This window comes from Athene cunicularia (genome assembly GCF_003259725.1).
Source record: "Athene cunicularia isolate RWA chromosome 1 unlocalized genomic scaffold, athCun1 chr1_part2, whole genome shotgun sequence".
Taxonomy (NCBI): domain Eukaryota; kingdom Metazoa; phylum Chordata; class Aves; order Strigiformes; family Strigidae; genus Athene; species Athene cunicularia.
In genome coordinates, this window is record NW_020799092.1 from 14250609 (window position 1) to 14265414 (window position 14806).

The 14806-nt window shown below is 39.3% G+C and overlaps 1 protein-coding gene across 1 annotated transcript; it reads left to right on the forward strand.

The window, feature by feature from the left end:
• Nucleotides 1–285: 285 nt before the first annotated feature.
• Nucleotides 286–7383, forward strand: KIAA1551 (KIAA1551 ortholog; the record flags this gene model as incomplete). Its single annotated transcript, XM_026863562.1, has 3 exons — nt 286–4744; nt 5499–5573; nt 6737–7383. Coding segments are annotated over 3 exons (4677 nt in total), but the record flags the coding sequence as incomplete, so codon positions are not given.
• Nucleotides 7384–14806: the final 7423 nt, after the last annotated feature.

A 14806-nucleotide genomic window follows, 5' to 3' on the forward strand; every position in this document is an offset into this window, starting at 1 on the left:
ATAATAGAATTAGAAGAATAATGTGAGAGTGTTGTTATTCATTAGACAGTCAATAGAATTGTTAGTTGCTGCTATTTTTGTACCTTAGTAGTTTATGAAACTTAACATTGAAAACATTGATGTCCATGGGATGTACCAATGGAGTTGCTCTTCTACCCAGCAATTTATGTTCAGTGGTTCTGTTTATAATGCCTTCTAAATCCCTTATTGGAAATTGAAAAACATTTTGATCAAAAAATTAAGGTTTGGGTTTTGGTTTGTTTCTTTTTTTTTTTTTTTTTTTTTTCATCTGATCCAAAAAATGCTTCTGGTTTTAACAGTGTTCAGCAACACCATCAGAAATGGCAATCTGGAGAAGTCAGTCAATCAGTTCGGAATGTCTGTAATTCAAGTGGAAATGTGACAGCAAATCAGCCTTTTAATCAAATGTCTGTGCCATCCCCTGACATTTCCAAGCAGCTATATGATGTTGTGCAAGAAAGGGAAACTGTTTCTTCGGTGGCTGCTTCAAAGCCACTGAATGATCCTGCTTCAGTTCAAGAAAGCCAGACTAATAGTTTGATGAATAGGCCTGTTAATTCTCAAATTCCTACAGCAGCAGCAGGTGGACAATCACTTACAAAGGACAGATTAGCTTGGGAAGCTCAAAAGCTGCTCGCTATTAAAAAAAAATGTGTCCTGCTTGAAAGGTTGCATCATTATAGAAGAAAACTCTTAGCAGCTTCAGAACATGACAAAAGTACTCCCCCACTTCCTCCAAATTGTCAAGCTACTCTTGCTAATTGTCTTCCAGGGGTGCCCAACCAAAATGTACCACCTTCCCCATCTGAAACAACAAGGACAGAGCATCCAATACTTAACTCTTCACCTGAAGAAAGAAATGACAAAAACGTAGCCAGTGCTGATAACAGAGGAGTAGAGGTGACTCAAAGCAACCCTCAGGTGGAGCAGGGAAGCCTTTCATCAAGCTCTGCTCCTGTTGCCTCTCAGAGCAACCTCCCAGCTCAATTAAATAATCCCAAGATCGCTCCTGTCCTGGAACAAAGGGATGCACATGCTGTGGACTCTTCTCAAACAACTGCAACATCCTTGAACAATGCTTCGTGTTTGAGTCAAGTGGATAGCTCTACCAGAATTGTATCAAAAAATATGCCGACTTACCCTGAGAACTCATCATTTTTACGGTTTGTATTGAGCAGCACCAATATATTGAAAGAGAAGACTGCTGGTGCTACTGCTGATAAAATACTGACTAGTCTCTTATGTAGTGAAAAAACACTGATGGATACATCTGTCTCAGGTGAAAGCTTACTAAAAGACACTAGTGAGAAGAAGATAGAAAATTTGAAAGGTGAGCAGGCATGTATGGTTTACAAAAACTCTCCCGTATCAGAAAAAAATGAATCTAGTGAAGCTAAATTGCAGAATGATGTACCTCAGAAAAAAATGTCATTTACTGAAAATACACCTTTTAAACAGAGCAATTGTAGTTATTCTGTGGAAGAGCTAACTGCATGCCTTGGCTTGTGGAGAAAGCATCCATCAGAATCTGTAAGTGTGCAAAATAGCCAGGCAAATGAAAGCCCCACAGCGAATCAGATTTCACCTTGCAGCCAAACCACAAAAAATAGAGAACAAAATAATGTTGCGGTTAGTACAGATGAAGCCGTTTTGCCTGTAACTGCTTCTGTAGCACAAACACTTGATACATTGGCTTGCAATTTGATAAAAAGTTTTGAACTCCAAGTTGCAGTTGTCTCTCCTTTAGTACTTTCTGAACAGAGAACACAGAGTGAGCTGGCAGACAAATGTCCAACATCTGTAGGTAAAAACTCTCCAGTGATTGACTCGGGAAGCACATGTAGCTTGCAAGAAGAGGGGAAAAATGGTTTAAGTGTGGTAAATAAAGGAACAATAGAAACTGTTCAGTTGTCACCCAGTGATTATGTTCTGGTACAAAAAGAGGACTCACATTTGCAACAGACCAGATCAGCTGATGGAAATGAAATAGTGAAAAACAATGTGAGTGCAAATGATTCATGTGACAAAAAACAAAGGAAAGTTAGTCAATCTGCACAAGGTACCAAAGAAAATCTGCAGTTTGGATTAGAAAACAAGCCTTCCGTTCCTGAATTGGGCCTAAATTCTTCTAGTCAAATCATTCAAGAAGGTATAAGAAACCATAAAGACAAGCAAGCTGTGTTAGAGACAGGAGATACATCCACAGCTGTGTTGGAAGAACAGATGTTTTGTATTTCTGCTGTATGTTCTCTTGTTGAAGGTGATACATCTTATAATCCACAAATAGCAAGTATCTTCAGGTCAGTCACTGAGACACATGCATTAAATGGTACCTCATCAGAAGGAAACGCATCTGACTCAAGGCAGAAGGAACAACATCTAGATTTGCATAATAATGAGCTGAGCAATAACACTCCCCGAAGAGAGAACCTGCTGCATAAAATCGAAGAATCATCAAGCTCCATGAGTAAAGCAGGTAAGATTTGGGATGGTGTCACAGCTAGTCATTTGGAGAAAGAAAGCAGTGGTAGTCCTGTTAAAACAATTTCTACCTCAGAACAAAAAATGTCATTCAGTGCATCTTTTGAGCAACTTGAAAATAACTTGGAAATTGTTGCTAGTATGAATGAGCAGTTGGCTCAAAATTCATTAGATTGCTCAATCAGTGTAACTGCTGAAACAAATGCATTCACTGTTCCAAGAGACAGCAGTAAACAAAACTTCATGTCCAGTAAAAATAGCCGAGAGAAAGAGATTAATCTTTTGGGATTGGAACCTATTAAATGTCTAAACAATCAGCTGTCTGAATTAGTGAAAGAGTTTCCGTATGGCATTGAAGGTGCTGATATGCTAACAAAAGAACCAGTACAAAACAATTCAGTGGCTGAGCAGAGGGAGAATCAACCTCAGAAAGAGACTCAAATTTGTGACAAGAATTCTCATTTGAAGGACCCAGTAGATCAGATGAAAATTGCAGTGTTAAGCTCTGATCAGATGCAAGAACTGTTTCCTGAACATAGCTGGTATTCGTCTAGTGACAGCAAGAGAGTTGTGGATCAAGAGCCAGGAAAGACTTCAAGTTCAGCTGAGGGGAACCTTGAAGGCAGTATTCAGCTCAGTCAGAGTCTATGTGAGAAGAAAACAACAACACAAAAAACCTCCAAGCCCAGAAAAAAAAAAATAAAAAATTGTCTGTCTCTAACACGCACGTCTGATTCAGAGAAAAATGATAATCAACTTGCAAAAAATGAGAATACTAGCTCTATAGAGAGACAAGAAAACAGCAGTAAATCTGATGCCGTAACAAAGAGCTGTGCAGTGGGAAACCTGCCAATTTCTGAAAAAATCCAAAACAGTGTTAGTAAAAATAAAGAAGATACTTGCACATACATGTCTGTAACAAACGAAAAAGCTAGGTTAAAGGTGAATAATGAATACAAAGTGCTTACAACACAACAGGAAAAAATGGGACCACTTAATTCCTCTGAAAACCAGGATATTGACAAATCTAAAAGGAACAGCCAGAAGGAAGAGCCGCAAATCGACAGAGGAACCCAGCTGTTAGGCAGAGAATTTCATTCTGCCAAAAAAGAACATCAGACCCACTCAGAAGAGTTTTCAGAGGAACCTGGTCATACAGGTGCAGACAACAAGACAAAGTCATCCAAAAAGAGAGTTTTCAAAGAGGGCCCCCTTTCAAAAGATAAAACCAAACTAGGTTTGGCCATGAAATCCAGAACAGATGTTCACAAATTTACCAAGTCAGGAACTGTTGAAATTAAGCATGCTGAAGTCAATCAAGGACAAAAAAATAAAACCTATGAAGAGAACTCAGCTGAAGAACAGGACTGGAGGAAACAAAAGGAGTTACTTGGGCAAGATGTAGGAATTAACATAAAAGAGAAAGCCCAATTATCAGTGGAAACAAAAGATAAAAAGCTGAAGAGTTACTGTGCTGATGCTGTAAAGTTCCCAAATTTTGGCACTGTAGACTTAAAGTCAAGAAACTCCAAATATTCTCAGCATAAATCTATGAAAGCTCATCCTTCACAGGAGCAGTCATACAAACGAAAGAGGAGGGAAAATATGATTGGGAAGAGAGATCTTAAGAAAAGAAAGGTGGAAGAGGAAAGATTGAAACAATCTGAAGAAAAGAATTCCAAGCAGCTTTCACATAATTGCATGATAAATACTGACAGAGGTAAAAAATTGCATGGAGAAAATAGCTGGAAACCGAAGAGTTCATTAGCAGATCACTCTGTGCTTAAACTACAGAGAAGAAGGGCTCGATCTTCTAACATCTCTAAAAACTACTTTTCCAACAAAGAGAGACGTCTTGATGGTCAACACAAAGACAAGTGCTCTGAAAAAAACCTGCTGTACTTAAATAGAAGAAATAACAGATTAAAATTGCATATTCAAAAGGAACCAAAAAAACACTACCTGAACAGAGTTGCATTTAAGCGTACAACACAGGAACGCATATATCTGACAAAATTAGAGACATCACCTGTCAGACCCATCTGGCATATGAAGTCCACAGCATCACAAAACAGCCCAGATGTGAAAAGAGATGCTCCTGTCTCAGAATCTGAGAAATCATGCAAACTGGAAGTACTTGAATTTAAGCTGTGTCCAGAGATACTGTTCAGAAATCCAGCCACTGATGAAGAAAGCTTAGGTGCAAAGAATTCCCTGGAAAGAGAGAAAGTCATTGTGGCAGGTATGATGCTATCTTGATTATTAGTTTGTAAGTAAATTAATTTGCAAGTAAAAAGTATGTACTTTTTAAATTCATGTTACACACAACTACTGACAGTGAAAAGATGGGACTCTAGAAGCTGAAGGCTGAACTAGTTTAGTTAGCTTTCTGACATATTGTAGCTGTGTGTTAAACTAAAAAAAGAACATGAGACTTAGCCTTCTATTTAATGTTTTATTCTTTTTCCTTAAGTTTTACAGAATAAAGTTAGAGTAGTTTAGAGTATGGCAGTTTCAAGTAACTTTGCAAGAAGTCTTTCTAACCTACCTGTAGAAGATAGCTTGGCTTGTTCATAGAGAGCAGATTCCCTTGATGTAGTTAGCAAAGGTGATCTGATTTGTATTCAGTGCTCACCTGGTGGTGTGTAAATCTGGCTGGGTAGACAGTGGAGGGAGAGATCTTCTGCAGCATTGAGGAAGAGAGAGGGCGTGGACCAGACATACGCTGCACGTGGTCTCCATAACCTTTGCCATCTTTGCTTTAAGCTGCCTTTTTCCTCTTCTTCCCTGTCCCCAGTCTTTTGACATTTTACATGGTGCTTTGTGAAGCATATTTGTGTCAAATGCTGTATTTGATTTTAAATAAAACCAGATCTTAAGTTGTACATACCAGCCCTTGCAGTCATTTTCACACCTAAAGGAAATTTCTTTTTGCATGTGCTAGTATATGTCTTAGGAAGCTCAAAACCATTTTTTTTTTTAAATTTTCTATTTAGGTGTCAAGAGTAAGAAAGAAGATTGGTTAAAATGTGATCCAGTGAAGCAAAAAAAGCTGGAAGAGATCTCTACAGGTGAAATGACTTCAGTAATATAAATTAAATATTCTTTGCTTGGTTTTAAGTGTTCCTTTACAGTAGCAAATCTTAATAAAGTATTCTAACTTATTCTTTACTAGCTCTGCTGCTGAAATGGATACTGTAGAGTAGACATACAAGCTTCAAAGATTTGTGGAGATTTTTATTGCCATAAAAATATGTTGTTGGAATTTGCCTGCATATGTGTGCGCAGTTGAATCAGGGGTAGCACTGGTGATGACATTCAAGTACAGATTTAAACTGTAGGTAAAGACCAAGCTAGCTCTTTCCCACTTCAAGGAAGCGATATGACAAAATCTAGTGTGAGACTATAAAACCAGGAATTGATGTTTTAAATTTATTTGGCTTTCGGAGTAAGTTGATGCTGTCTGCATGTAAACACATTCTCACAAATATCAGGACCTGTATGTCCCGGTAGTCTGGACAGGGTTACTTGTATGACACACAGAGGAAGAACAGTGCTACTACTACATCTTCCTTGTTTCTCTTGATTGGCAAATTACTTTTTGGATGGTCTTTTGTACCCTTTAGGAGTCAACAGTTAGAACAGTGGCATATTTCATCTCGGGATCTTGGTTGTTCCATCCTTTGTAAATATTAGATGAGGTTGCTCCTTGTTGTCTTTGTTTCTTTGCTTTAGGTATCTTTCTAGCTATAGTCTTGTTTTCCTACTTGTCAGGAAGAAAAATGGTGCATTCAACATACTGTAATCTTGTTGCCATCCTCTTCTTATCAGGGTGTAAGTCCTCTGCTGACAAGTTATTTGTGTTGAGGTCTTGATGCAAACAACACGTTTTGCGGTGTTTACGTCTTCTATTGTTATTGAATGTGTCCTTGGCTATTGGTATCTGACATTCTTTTAGCCCTTCCTCATGTTTCTTCTCTTTCACAAATGCACATTTTCATTCACACCTTTCTTAATATTCTTTAGAAATATCTCTTATGAAGACACCCAAATGACCATTTTGTGCTTAAAGATGCATTGGAGATTGATTTAAATCAGAAGTGCCTAGTGCTTTAGGAAGGAAGTTTGTGGCATCTTTTTTGACACTGGGTGACCTTAAGTACCACGTGCATAAGCAGAGTAATCTGAGGCTCTTAGACTTTTGCTTTAATGTGTTTCTCTGTCTGTCTTTCAGCTGAGGACAGTATTCCACTTGATACAGCTATACAGATCCTGGATGGAGATGGCAAGGCTCTTCACATTCCAAGCAAAGACTCAAAAGAGATATTTCAGACCTACAGAAAAATGTATCTGGAAAAAAAGGTGCAAAAGCCTTGATAGCACTCCTATATCATAGGTCTTATTTAATATCACTGGGAAAAAAATTTCCAACACTAGAATGATTTTTCCTGTTTATTTCATCTTTCTAAATAATGGTTTAAAAAAACATTTGAGTGTTGGCAATTTCCCCCCCTATTTCTCATATTTGTGAGTGATTGAGATCTTATTCTGTGTTTATTGCACAAATATGGTTTGGTGCAGAGAATGCCATTGTCAAATTTATTGTTTCATTTTGGCATATTTTAATCTTTTTTTTAACGATACAAGAGTTAGTTGAAACTTGACCAAAAAAACTCAAAACTCATTTAAATTGTCATAATCTGTTTTCTGATTCTGTAAAACTTCTACTTGTACTTTCCACTGCTGGCAGTGGAAAAATATTCTTACTGGAAAAAGATTGCAGTGGATTCCAAAGCATTACACCTTTATTTTCTACTTACACTAGTCTGATTTTTGTGCTTCTAACAAGGCTTTTTATTTTTGTAGAAACTTTTTTTTTTTAAAACTGGGAATACAAATATAAAATGTGCAAATTAAACATACAGTTCAGGGGATACCATTAAGTACGTATGCTGCTACCCAGTTTTCTTACACTTCTTTTTTGTGGAACTTGTGCAAATTGAACTCTTGAGTTAATCTGAACACAGGGCTGTAAGCTGATAGTTAACTGAAGACTTCTCTTGTTTTTCTCTCTCTCTCTGCTTTCTTTACACTTGAAAGAAAAGTGTGATTACTGAAGTGCAGGGAGTTTGAATTCACTCTTGTCTGGACTGTGTTACTTGCTTTAACCAGACTGTAATTAATTTCTTTGTTTATAAGGTGTTAGCTAATGTTTGACTACACATGCACTGTGACATAAGAGTTATAGTTTTTTGCTGGATATCCTGTTAATGCGCCTTTTCACTGTTAAGAATTTTGAATTTAATCGTATTTTTCAGAAATTTGGTACTTGATTCTTTCTACCTGTTTAAACCTTTGTACTGAAAGTAAAAACTCTGTAGATACTTCACTGAATGGTTTTTATACTTGAAATAAACTTTTAAAGGCTATGCCTTGACTTTTAGTTTAAAAGTATAAAGTTGTGTTTATTTCAGTTAGTTAAATAGTCATTGAAGATATTCCTGTAGATGAGAAGCAGCTTTAAAATAAGTGTCAGATCTCCCTTCATAAAAGGTTTCATAGCAGCAAGTGAGAAGTGGACTTGAGTCCAAGCTTTTTCTAATGAACTCTTAACAGCATGTACTTATACTTCAGAAAACTTATCAGGTATGTTTTTCTCCTTAGCATCTTTTTTTTTTCTTTGTTTTCCGTGCTCTGATGTGGAGTTGAGAATTGGTTGTCATGAGTACTTAAAAAGCCTTCAGTACTACTCCATTCCTGAAGGTATATGCTTGTAGGCGTCTTGGATATAGTTGCCCAGTGAAGCATAACATTATAATTTCCTAGCTCTATCTGTATGCTGAATTAAAAATTGGCTTTTCTGGGAGAAAGAAGTCCACCCCTTCCGTCATGTATATATTTCTTCTCTCAAACTAGGGAACTATTCAGGAGGTTTTTAACTCCCTTCCTGTCTGGCATAGCTATCCTACTAACTTAGATTTTTTTTTTTTTTTTTTTTCTGGCTGGATACCCAACTATTAGTCTGTGGGGAATGTTGCCACTGGAGCATTTTGTAATAATGTTGGCAACTGTGAGAAGGTTTTATTTTGCATTTTCTTGGGAGTTTAGCACCTGAATTTATACTGCCTGCATTAAGGAGGATTCATTGTAGCCTTAAGTGTACCCAGTACAAACAACACATAGTTCCTGTCAAGAATTTACTTTGGGTTTTGTTCTGCATAATGATACATGAAGCTGACTTAAATGCTTGAATGAATTATTTTATATGGGAAATTATTCAATCCATTCACCCATGACAATTATATTCTAAATAGTTGGAGAAGTTTACTCACTGACCCTGTGCACCCAATAAGTCAGACTGCCAATTTTGTGTCCCAATGGATACAGCTACATCTTCTTCCTCTCTTATACCAAGGAATGAATCTTGGCTCTGTGACCATGTTTACATGGTGACTTGTCCCTACACTGCTTTAGTATGGCTAGGATCTTTGGGATAGACTGGCCACATCCCTTCTACTTGGTTCACGTGTTGGCTCAATAACTATGAGGTAATCCTGTGCACTTAAGTACTTTGTGCTTGTTGCTGGCCTCTAGCCATTGCTATGCTTACTGCATAATTGCATACTAAGAGGACTGTGCCAGAGGCTCTTACTCAGTTGCCATTTCTCCTGCTGCTTATGGTGCTGACTGAAGCCATGATACTACGCACGCCCTTGGCCTTGGACAGGCAAGATGCTGACATCCACCTAGATGTGGCTACTGTGAAAAAACTAGTGCTGTGTGGCTTGAAGTGAATTCAAATATGTGGATGTGTGTTGCCTGAACTTGAAAGGACTTGTAATATGAATGTCACCAGTGGGGTTACTTTGTACAAACCAGAGATCTTGTCATGTCTCTGAGAGCACTAATAGGTCTTAATGGTCCTGATCATCTATATGTTGGACCTCCACCCACACCCCCTGCTCATGGACCCAGGAACTCGTATTTAAGATCCAGCCAGGGCTTCAGTCCCTGCCTGAAAGATGCTCAAGGTCTAATCATCTCTAGGTCCATTACAATCATGCTTATATGTGGATATGAAAATTGCTCATTGATCCAGACCCATGGATGGTCTTCCTACCTGGACTCAGATGTATGTCAGCTTACTATGAAGCTGCCTGTCAATCGTGATTGTGTCTGACCCTGGTTACTGTCACTGGATCTGATCCTGGCCTGTAGATTGACTTACTGGTTTCACATTGCCTCTTCTTCATCACTACAGGTTTGTCTGGTGATCTGAACTCTGGCTTGACCATGGTTACCATCCCCGTCCTGCTTGCCTTGCCACTTGGGTGCTGTGGGGATTGGGCCTTGGCTGGTGAGGCCCTTGCCTTGCCAGTCATGGTATCTCCCTTAGCTTCTGGTCTCTGGCCCTTAGGGAGTCACTGGTCCTTGCTGAGCCCTGACAAATACAGAACTGTAGGATGTGGGTGTGCAGCATCCTGTCCTGTTGGTGTCTGTCTTCTCTCTTCTTCCCATTTCTCTTCTAGGAAGCTTCCTGTATCAGTAGGAAGAGATGTTACTTCTATCATTCTCACTTTTTTGCCCCAAGAGAGTCAGGATGAGGTTCCTGGTAAGTGTAGAAAGGTAAATGTCATTTGCCACCCATTTTCAAAGACAAAAGGATGACCCACAGAACTACAGGAGACTGGTCAGCCAGCCTGACCCATTTCTTCAGGAAGATATAGAATAATTGTTCTTGAAGCCATCACTACCCAAATACGGTAAGGATAAGGTGATTTGGAACAGTCAGTGTAGATTTATAAAGGGTAAATCACACTTGACCAACCTGATGGCCTTTTATGATGCGGTGGCAGATTCTGTGGACAGTGAGACTGTAGAAAATGCTGTTTACCTTTAACAATGCTCTTGATATGGTTTCTCATAGTATTCTTATAGCCAAATTGGAGAGAGATGGTTTGGATAAGTGACCTACACAGTGGGTTGAAAATTAGCTGAGCAGCTGGGCTTGGAGGGATACTGTCTGTGATCAGTTTACTACTGCATTCTTCAGAAATTGATGCTAGGACTGTCACTGTTTACCATCTTCATTAATGAATTGGAGAATGGGATGTAATGAACCTTTGCAGGTTTGCATGGAGAAATGGGCTCCTCAGGAAACTCAAGAGTAACTTACTGTAGAAGTTCAGAAAGGGCACACGGTGTCTCCCCAAAACACTTGCCTCTTCTCACTTCCAACAGGTGAAACTAGAGATACAAGAACTGGTGTCATTATAATAGTGTGATGAGGCCATGGCCCCTAAGGATGGCCTGTCCAGCAGATGCCTATCTTCAGCTTCAGCAGTGCTGCCTGTGTAGAAACTGGGCTCGCATCTGCTCCAGGACCTGATAAGGAGCCCCTACCCTAACCATCTAGTGAAGTGATGTTTGTTTGAGAAGATCAATAAGGTGGAAGTCTGTGTAACAGCAAGATAACAAATTTGACATGGTTAACCACAACACTCTTTGACTGGGTATGAACGTAGATGGCATAAATTCAGTGGCCATTTCCTTCACATAATTGTCATGACATGTTATAAATCACAGCCACTGTCTTGCCACGTGTCCAGTCATACAGCGACCTGGTCCTTGCAAACTGACAATAGAGCCAGTCATCAAGAGGAAAAAAAAAAAAAAAAGGCAGGAAAACATGCATTACAAAGTGCTGGGCTTGGGAACTTGGAAAAATGTTACTGCTACATTTAGTATTGACAGTATTTTCCTTCCCAGATAGTGTACATAATCTTTTTTCCTATTGATGCTTCATTAGCTGAGTGCTAGGCAGGTGTGCTGATTTTCTTGGTGACACATGGGTCCATTGTAATCTAGAATACAGCCTTTGTTCTAGAAACCTAGAATAGTTCTTTAAGTCTTCCTTTAAACTTGGCTGTAGTGGCTACACTTATGACCACCTTATCTCAGTCCTTATCTGCCTTCCTAGGCCTAAATATTTTGCCCCTCCTTTTGGAAACCTTGCCTCTCTTCCCTCCTGGGACTTGTTGAGTTTGCAAGGTTGCCACTGCAACCTTGATTTTAAAAATCTTTTCCTGTTCTCATCTTCCTGGGCCCCAACTTGTCATCTTCTGCCTACAAGCCCCCAGCCTGTTTTCATCCCAGCAAAGCTCAGTCTTGAATCTTTTCCTGGGCTCTAGCTCTAGTGCTACCAGGTCAACTATGCAAAGGCTACCTCATGTTTATACTTATGTGTTTAAGCCAGGGAACTTTTTATTTTTACTTTGTTGTCTGTTCATCAGTATTAAGACTACAAGGGAAAAATGATTCCCTGCTTCCAGCTCTTGGGCTTATTACGTCTTCTAGCTGACAAGAAAAGCAACTGAGAATGTTCACTTCCTGCAGGCTTGGGCTGGAGCATGTCCATGGCACTGGGGGCTTTGGAGCACTTAGCTCTGAGTCTCAGTAAGTCTCCTTGGCCCAGGTTTCCAGCCCTTCACTGTCAGTAGAAAGATGCTGGAATTTCCCAGTGAATGCAGCACAGTTTTTTAGCCTTTTCTTTGAAATGACTGATCTATTTCTGAAAAAAAACTTTAAAAACAACCTGAAGGTTATTCTATTCATGTGGCTTTTCAGATGAGGCAGTTCAAGTTTGGTAGTCTGTGGTGGGTTGACCCCAGCCATCAACTAAGTACCAACTCCTTTGCTTCCCACCTCACCCCCAGTGTGATGGGGAAGAGATGAAGAAAAAAAGTAAGAAAGCTCATGGGTTGATATAAAGACAGTTTAATAAGTGAAGGGAAAAAAACCCAAACCAACAAGTGATGCAAAGACAATTACTCATCACCTTCAACCAGCAGACCAGGAATATTCCTTTGGTCAGTTTGGGTCATCTGTGCTGGCTGCATTCCCTCCCAGCCTCTTGCCTAGCACACTCACTGTGGGGGCAGAGTGGGAAACAGAGAAAGCCTTGAGGCTCTGCAAGCACTGCTCAGCAATTGCCAAAACATCGGTATGTTATCAATGATATTTTAATCACAAATCTAAAAGCTGGCACCATATGAAGAAAATTAACTCTGTCCCAACCAGGCACAGTACATAATCAAAGATGGACTGAAGTTTTCAGTCCAATACTATAACATTTGTTATGGGAAAAGAAAAGATCCATGTGGCTCTCTGCAAGTGCCTTAGTCCCAGTTCTGAGACTGAGGACACCTTCTTAACATTAAGGCTGTGATGATGGAAGCTGGTGTCTGTTGAAGTTCAAATGAATGTGGGCCATGCAGTCTTCAATGTTAAAAGTAAAATTCGCATCAGTCTTTTCATTTAACGAACAGTAGGAAGAGAAAGATACCTACCTTTGTGGTTATGTCATGGCATAAAGATGTTCATACACTGTAATGGTGGAGTTTGCCAAGGTATCTGGTTTCTGTACTGTTGTTTTCTATGGCTACATGCATAAGGGTTTTGCAATACTGATTAGTTCATATCACTCCTTGTGTTTCTCCATGCAGTGCTAACTGATGAACATTTCTTGTTTGATCTTATAAAGCTGTCTTTGATTATTAATACAATTTTTTTCAGTCTTAAAATATAAACTTTTACACCTCAGTAAAAAATGAGAGGTTTCCTGCTTCTGATTCATTTTTACATTGCTATGGCACTAATAATTCAAGTGCATGGGAAATAAATCTGTGTCTGAAAGGGTGTTAGGACTGTAAAACAGAGCCTGTCAAGCTCTCCTATTTACCCCTGGAGACTATCCTCTTTCCTCCAGCGGCGGGTGGAGGAAGCAAGCAGCTGATTCAATGTGAATGATAGAGCAAGCTTCAACTTTATTGAAAGAAATCACACCTTATATAAGCACTCTACAATAATCATGCATACTACTCACAAATCTATTGGATACATGTAAAAGGCTACATTATAATATCCCAGCCCCTTGTGGCATCTCAGGCATGTCACAACATCTTCCCTCTTCTGAACCTGTTTTTCTCCCCGGGATGTTCCTTTATCATACACAAGGCCATAATGTACCTCAGTTTCTCTGTTTGTTAACATAACAGTCCTTTGTTAGCATAACTGTACCCTGGGTTTTTTCCTTTGTTTACCTCCAATGGCTGCAATCAGCTCCTGCAGAGACCCATGGCCTTGCTCTCTGCAAGTTGTTCTCCAACACCTCCAATCATAAGTGCTATTTTAAAAGTCATAAATAGCATTCTTCTTAAAAATAAAATTAAAAATTAAAGTCCCTCTGCCACAGCAACACTTGTTCTATAGACTACAAACTGAAAGCCAGAAACAATAATCTTTGCAAAAAAAAGATCCCACAGTAAATCACAGAGGATGGTCTTCAGACCAAAATGTGGAGAGATAGCTAATAAGGAGTAAAAAAAATACTCTGTATGTTAATTGGCTCATAGTGCCTGCCTTTCCTTTACATCCCATTAGATATTTTTCAGAAAGGAATCAGCCTGCCACTGTGCTCTCATCCAGTAACTTTTGACTCTGTTGACCAGTATCAAGCAAAAACCATATAAGATAACATTGATGGATGGTTTGAGATAAGGAAAAAATGAGTCCTTCCTTCCCCCAACACTGCAGTAGAGGCAAGGAGATCTCAGTCCTCAGGTAGCCCACAAATTAGCATATGTGTGGTTCCCACCTAGCCACAAGAGATGCTGACTTGCACCCTACTAGAAAACAATGTGGGATGAAGTTAGGGTGTTGTGTTTGAGTCAGGGAAAATATGGGTCTGAACAAGGGATACCATAGAGAGCCGCTGATGGCAGCAGTTGGGGCAGCATCGCTTTGGAGGTGTTGGATGCATTCTGTCAATCGCACTGCTTACAGTACTTCTCTGCCTGTCTGATTCTTTAATGATTTAACTACATCGATTAAAAAAATGTCTCTTCTGCTTTAGAAGTCCAAAGACTGTCCTGAATCTCAGGCACTGCAGAAACAAGATATAGTGTTGCCAGAAGCAATAGAAGAAGCCAAGGCAAGGAGAATTTATCGCAGGATTCACCTTTAAACTGAACCAGAATTAAATTTGACATAGGGAGGTGCTTGTTCATGCTCAAAGACATAAGGAACTAGAAAGAGTAGGACCAATACAAACCTGAAAGATGTTTAGTCCATAGTGTTCTCTCAGGAGGACTTCAATGGACAGACAAAACAATATAGACTGGAAATAACAGGTTATAAATACAATGGATATGAGTGAAGACTAAGATAAATACCTGTGCATGCAATCATTCTGCGAGTAACAAGAGAAAAGAATGCTCTTCTTAGACCCTAGCAGGAGATAGAT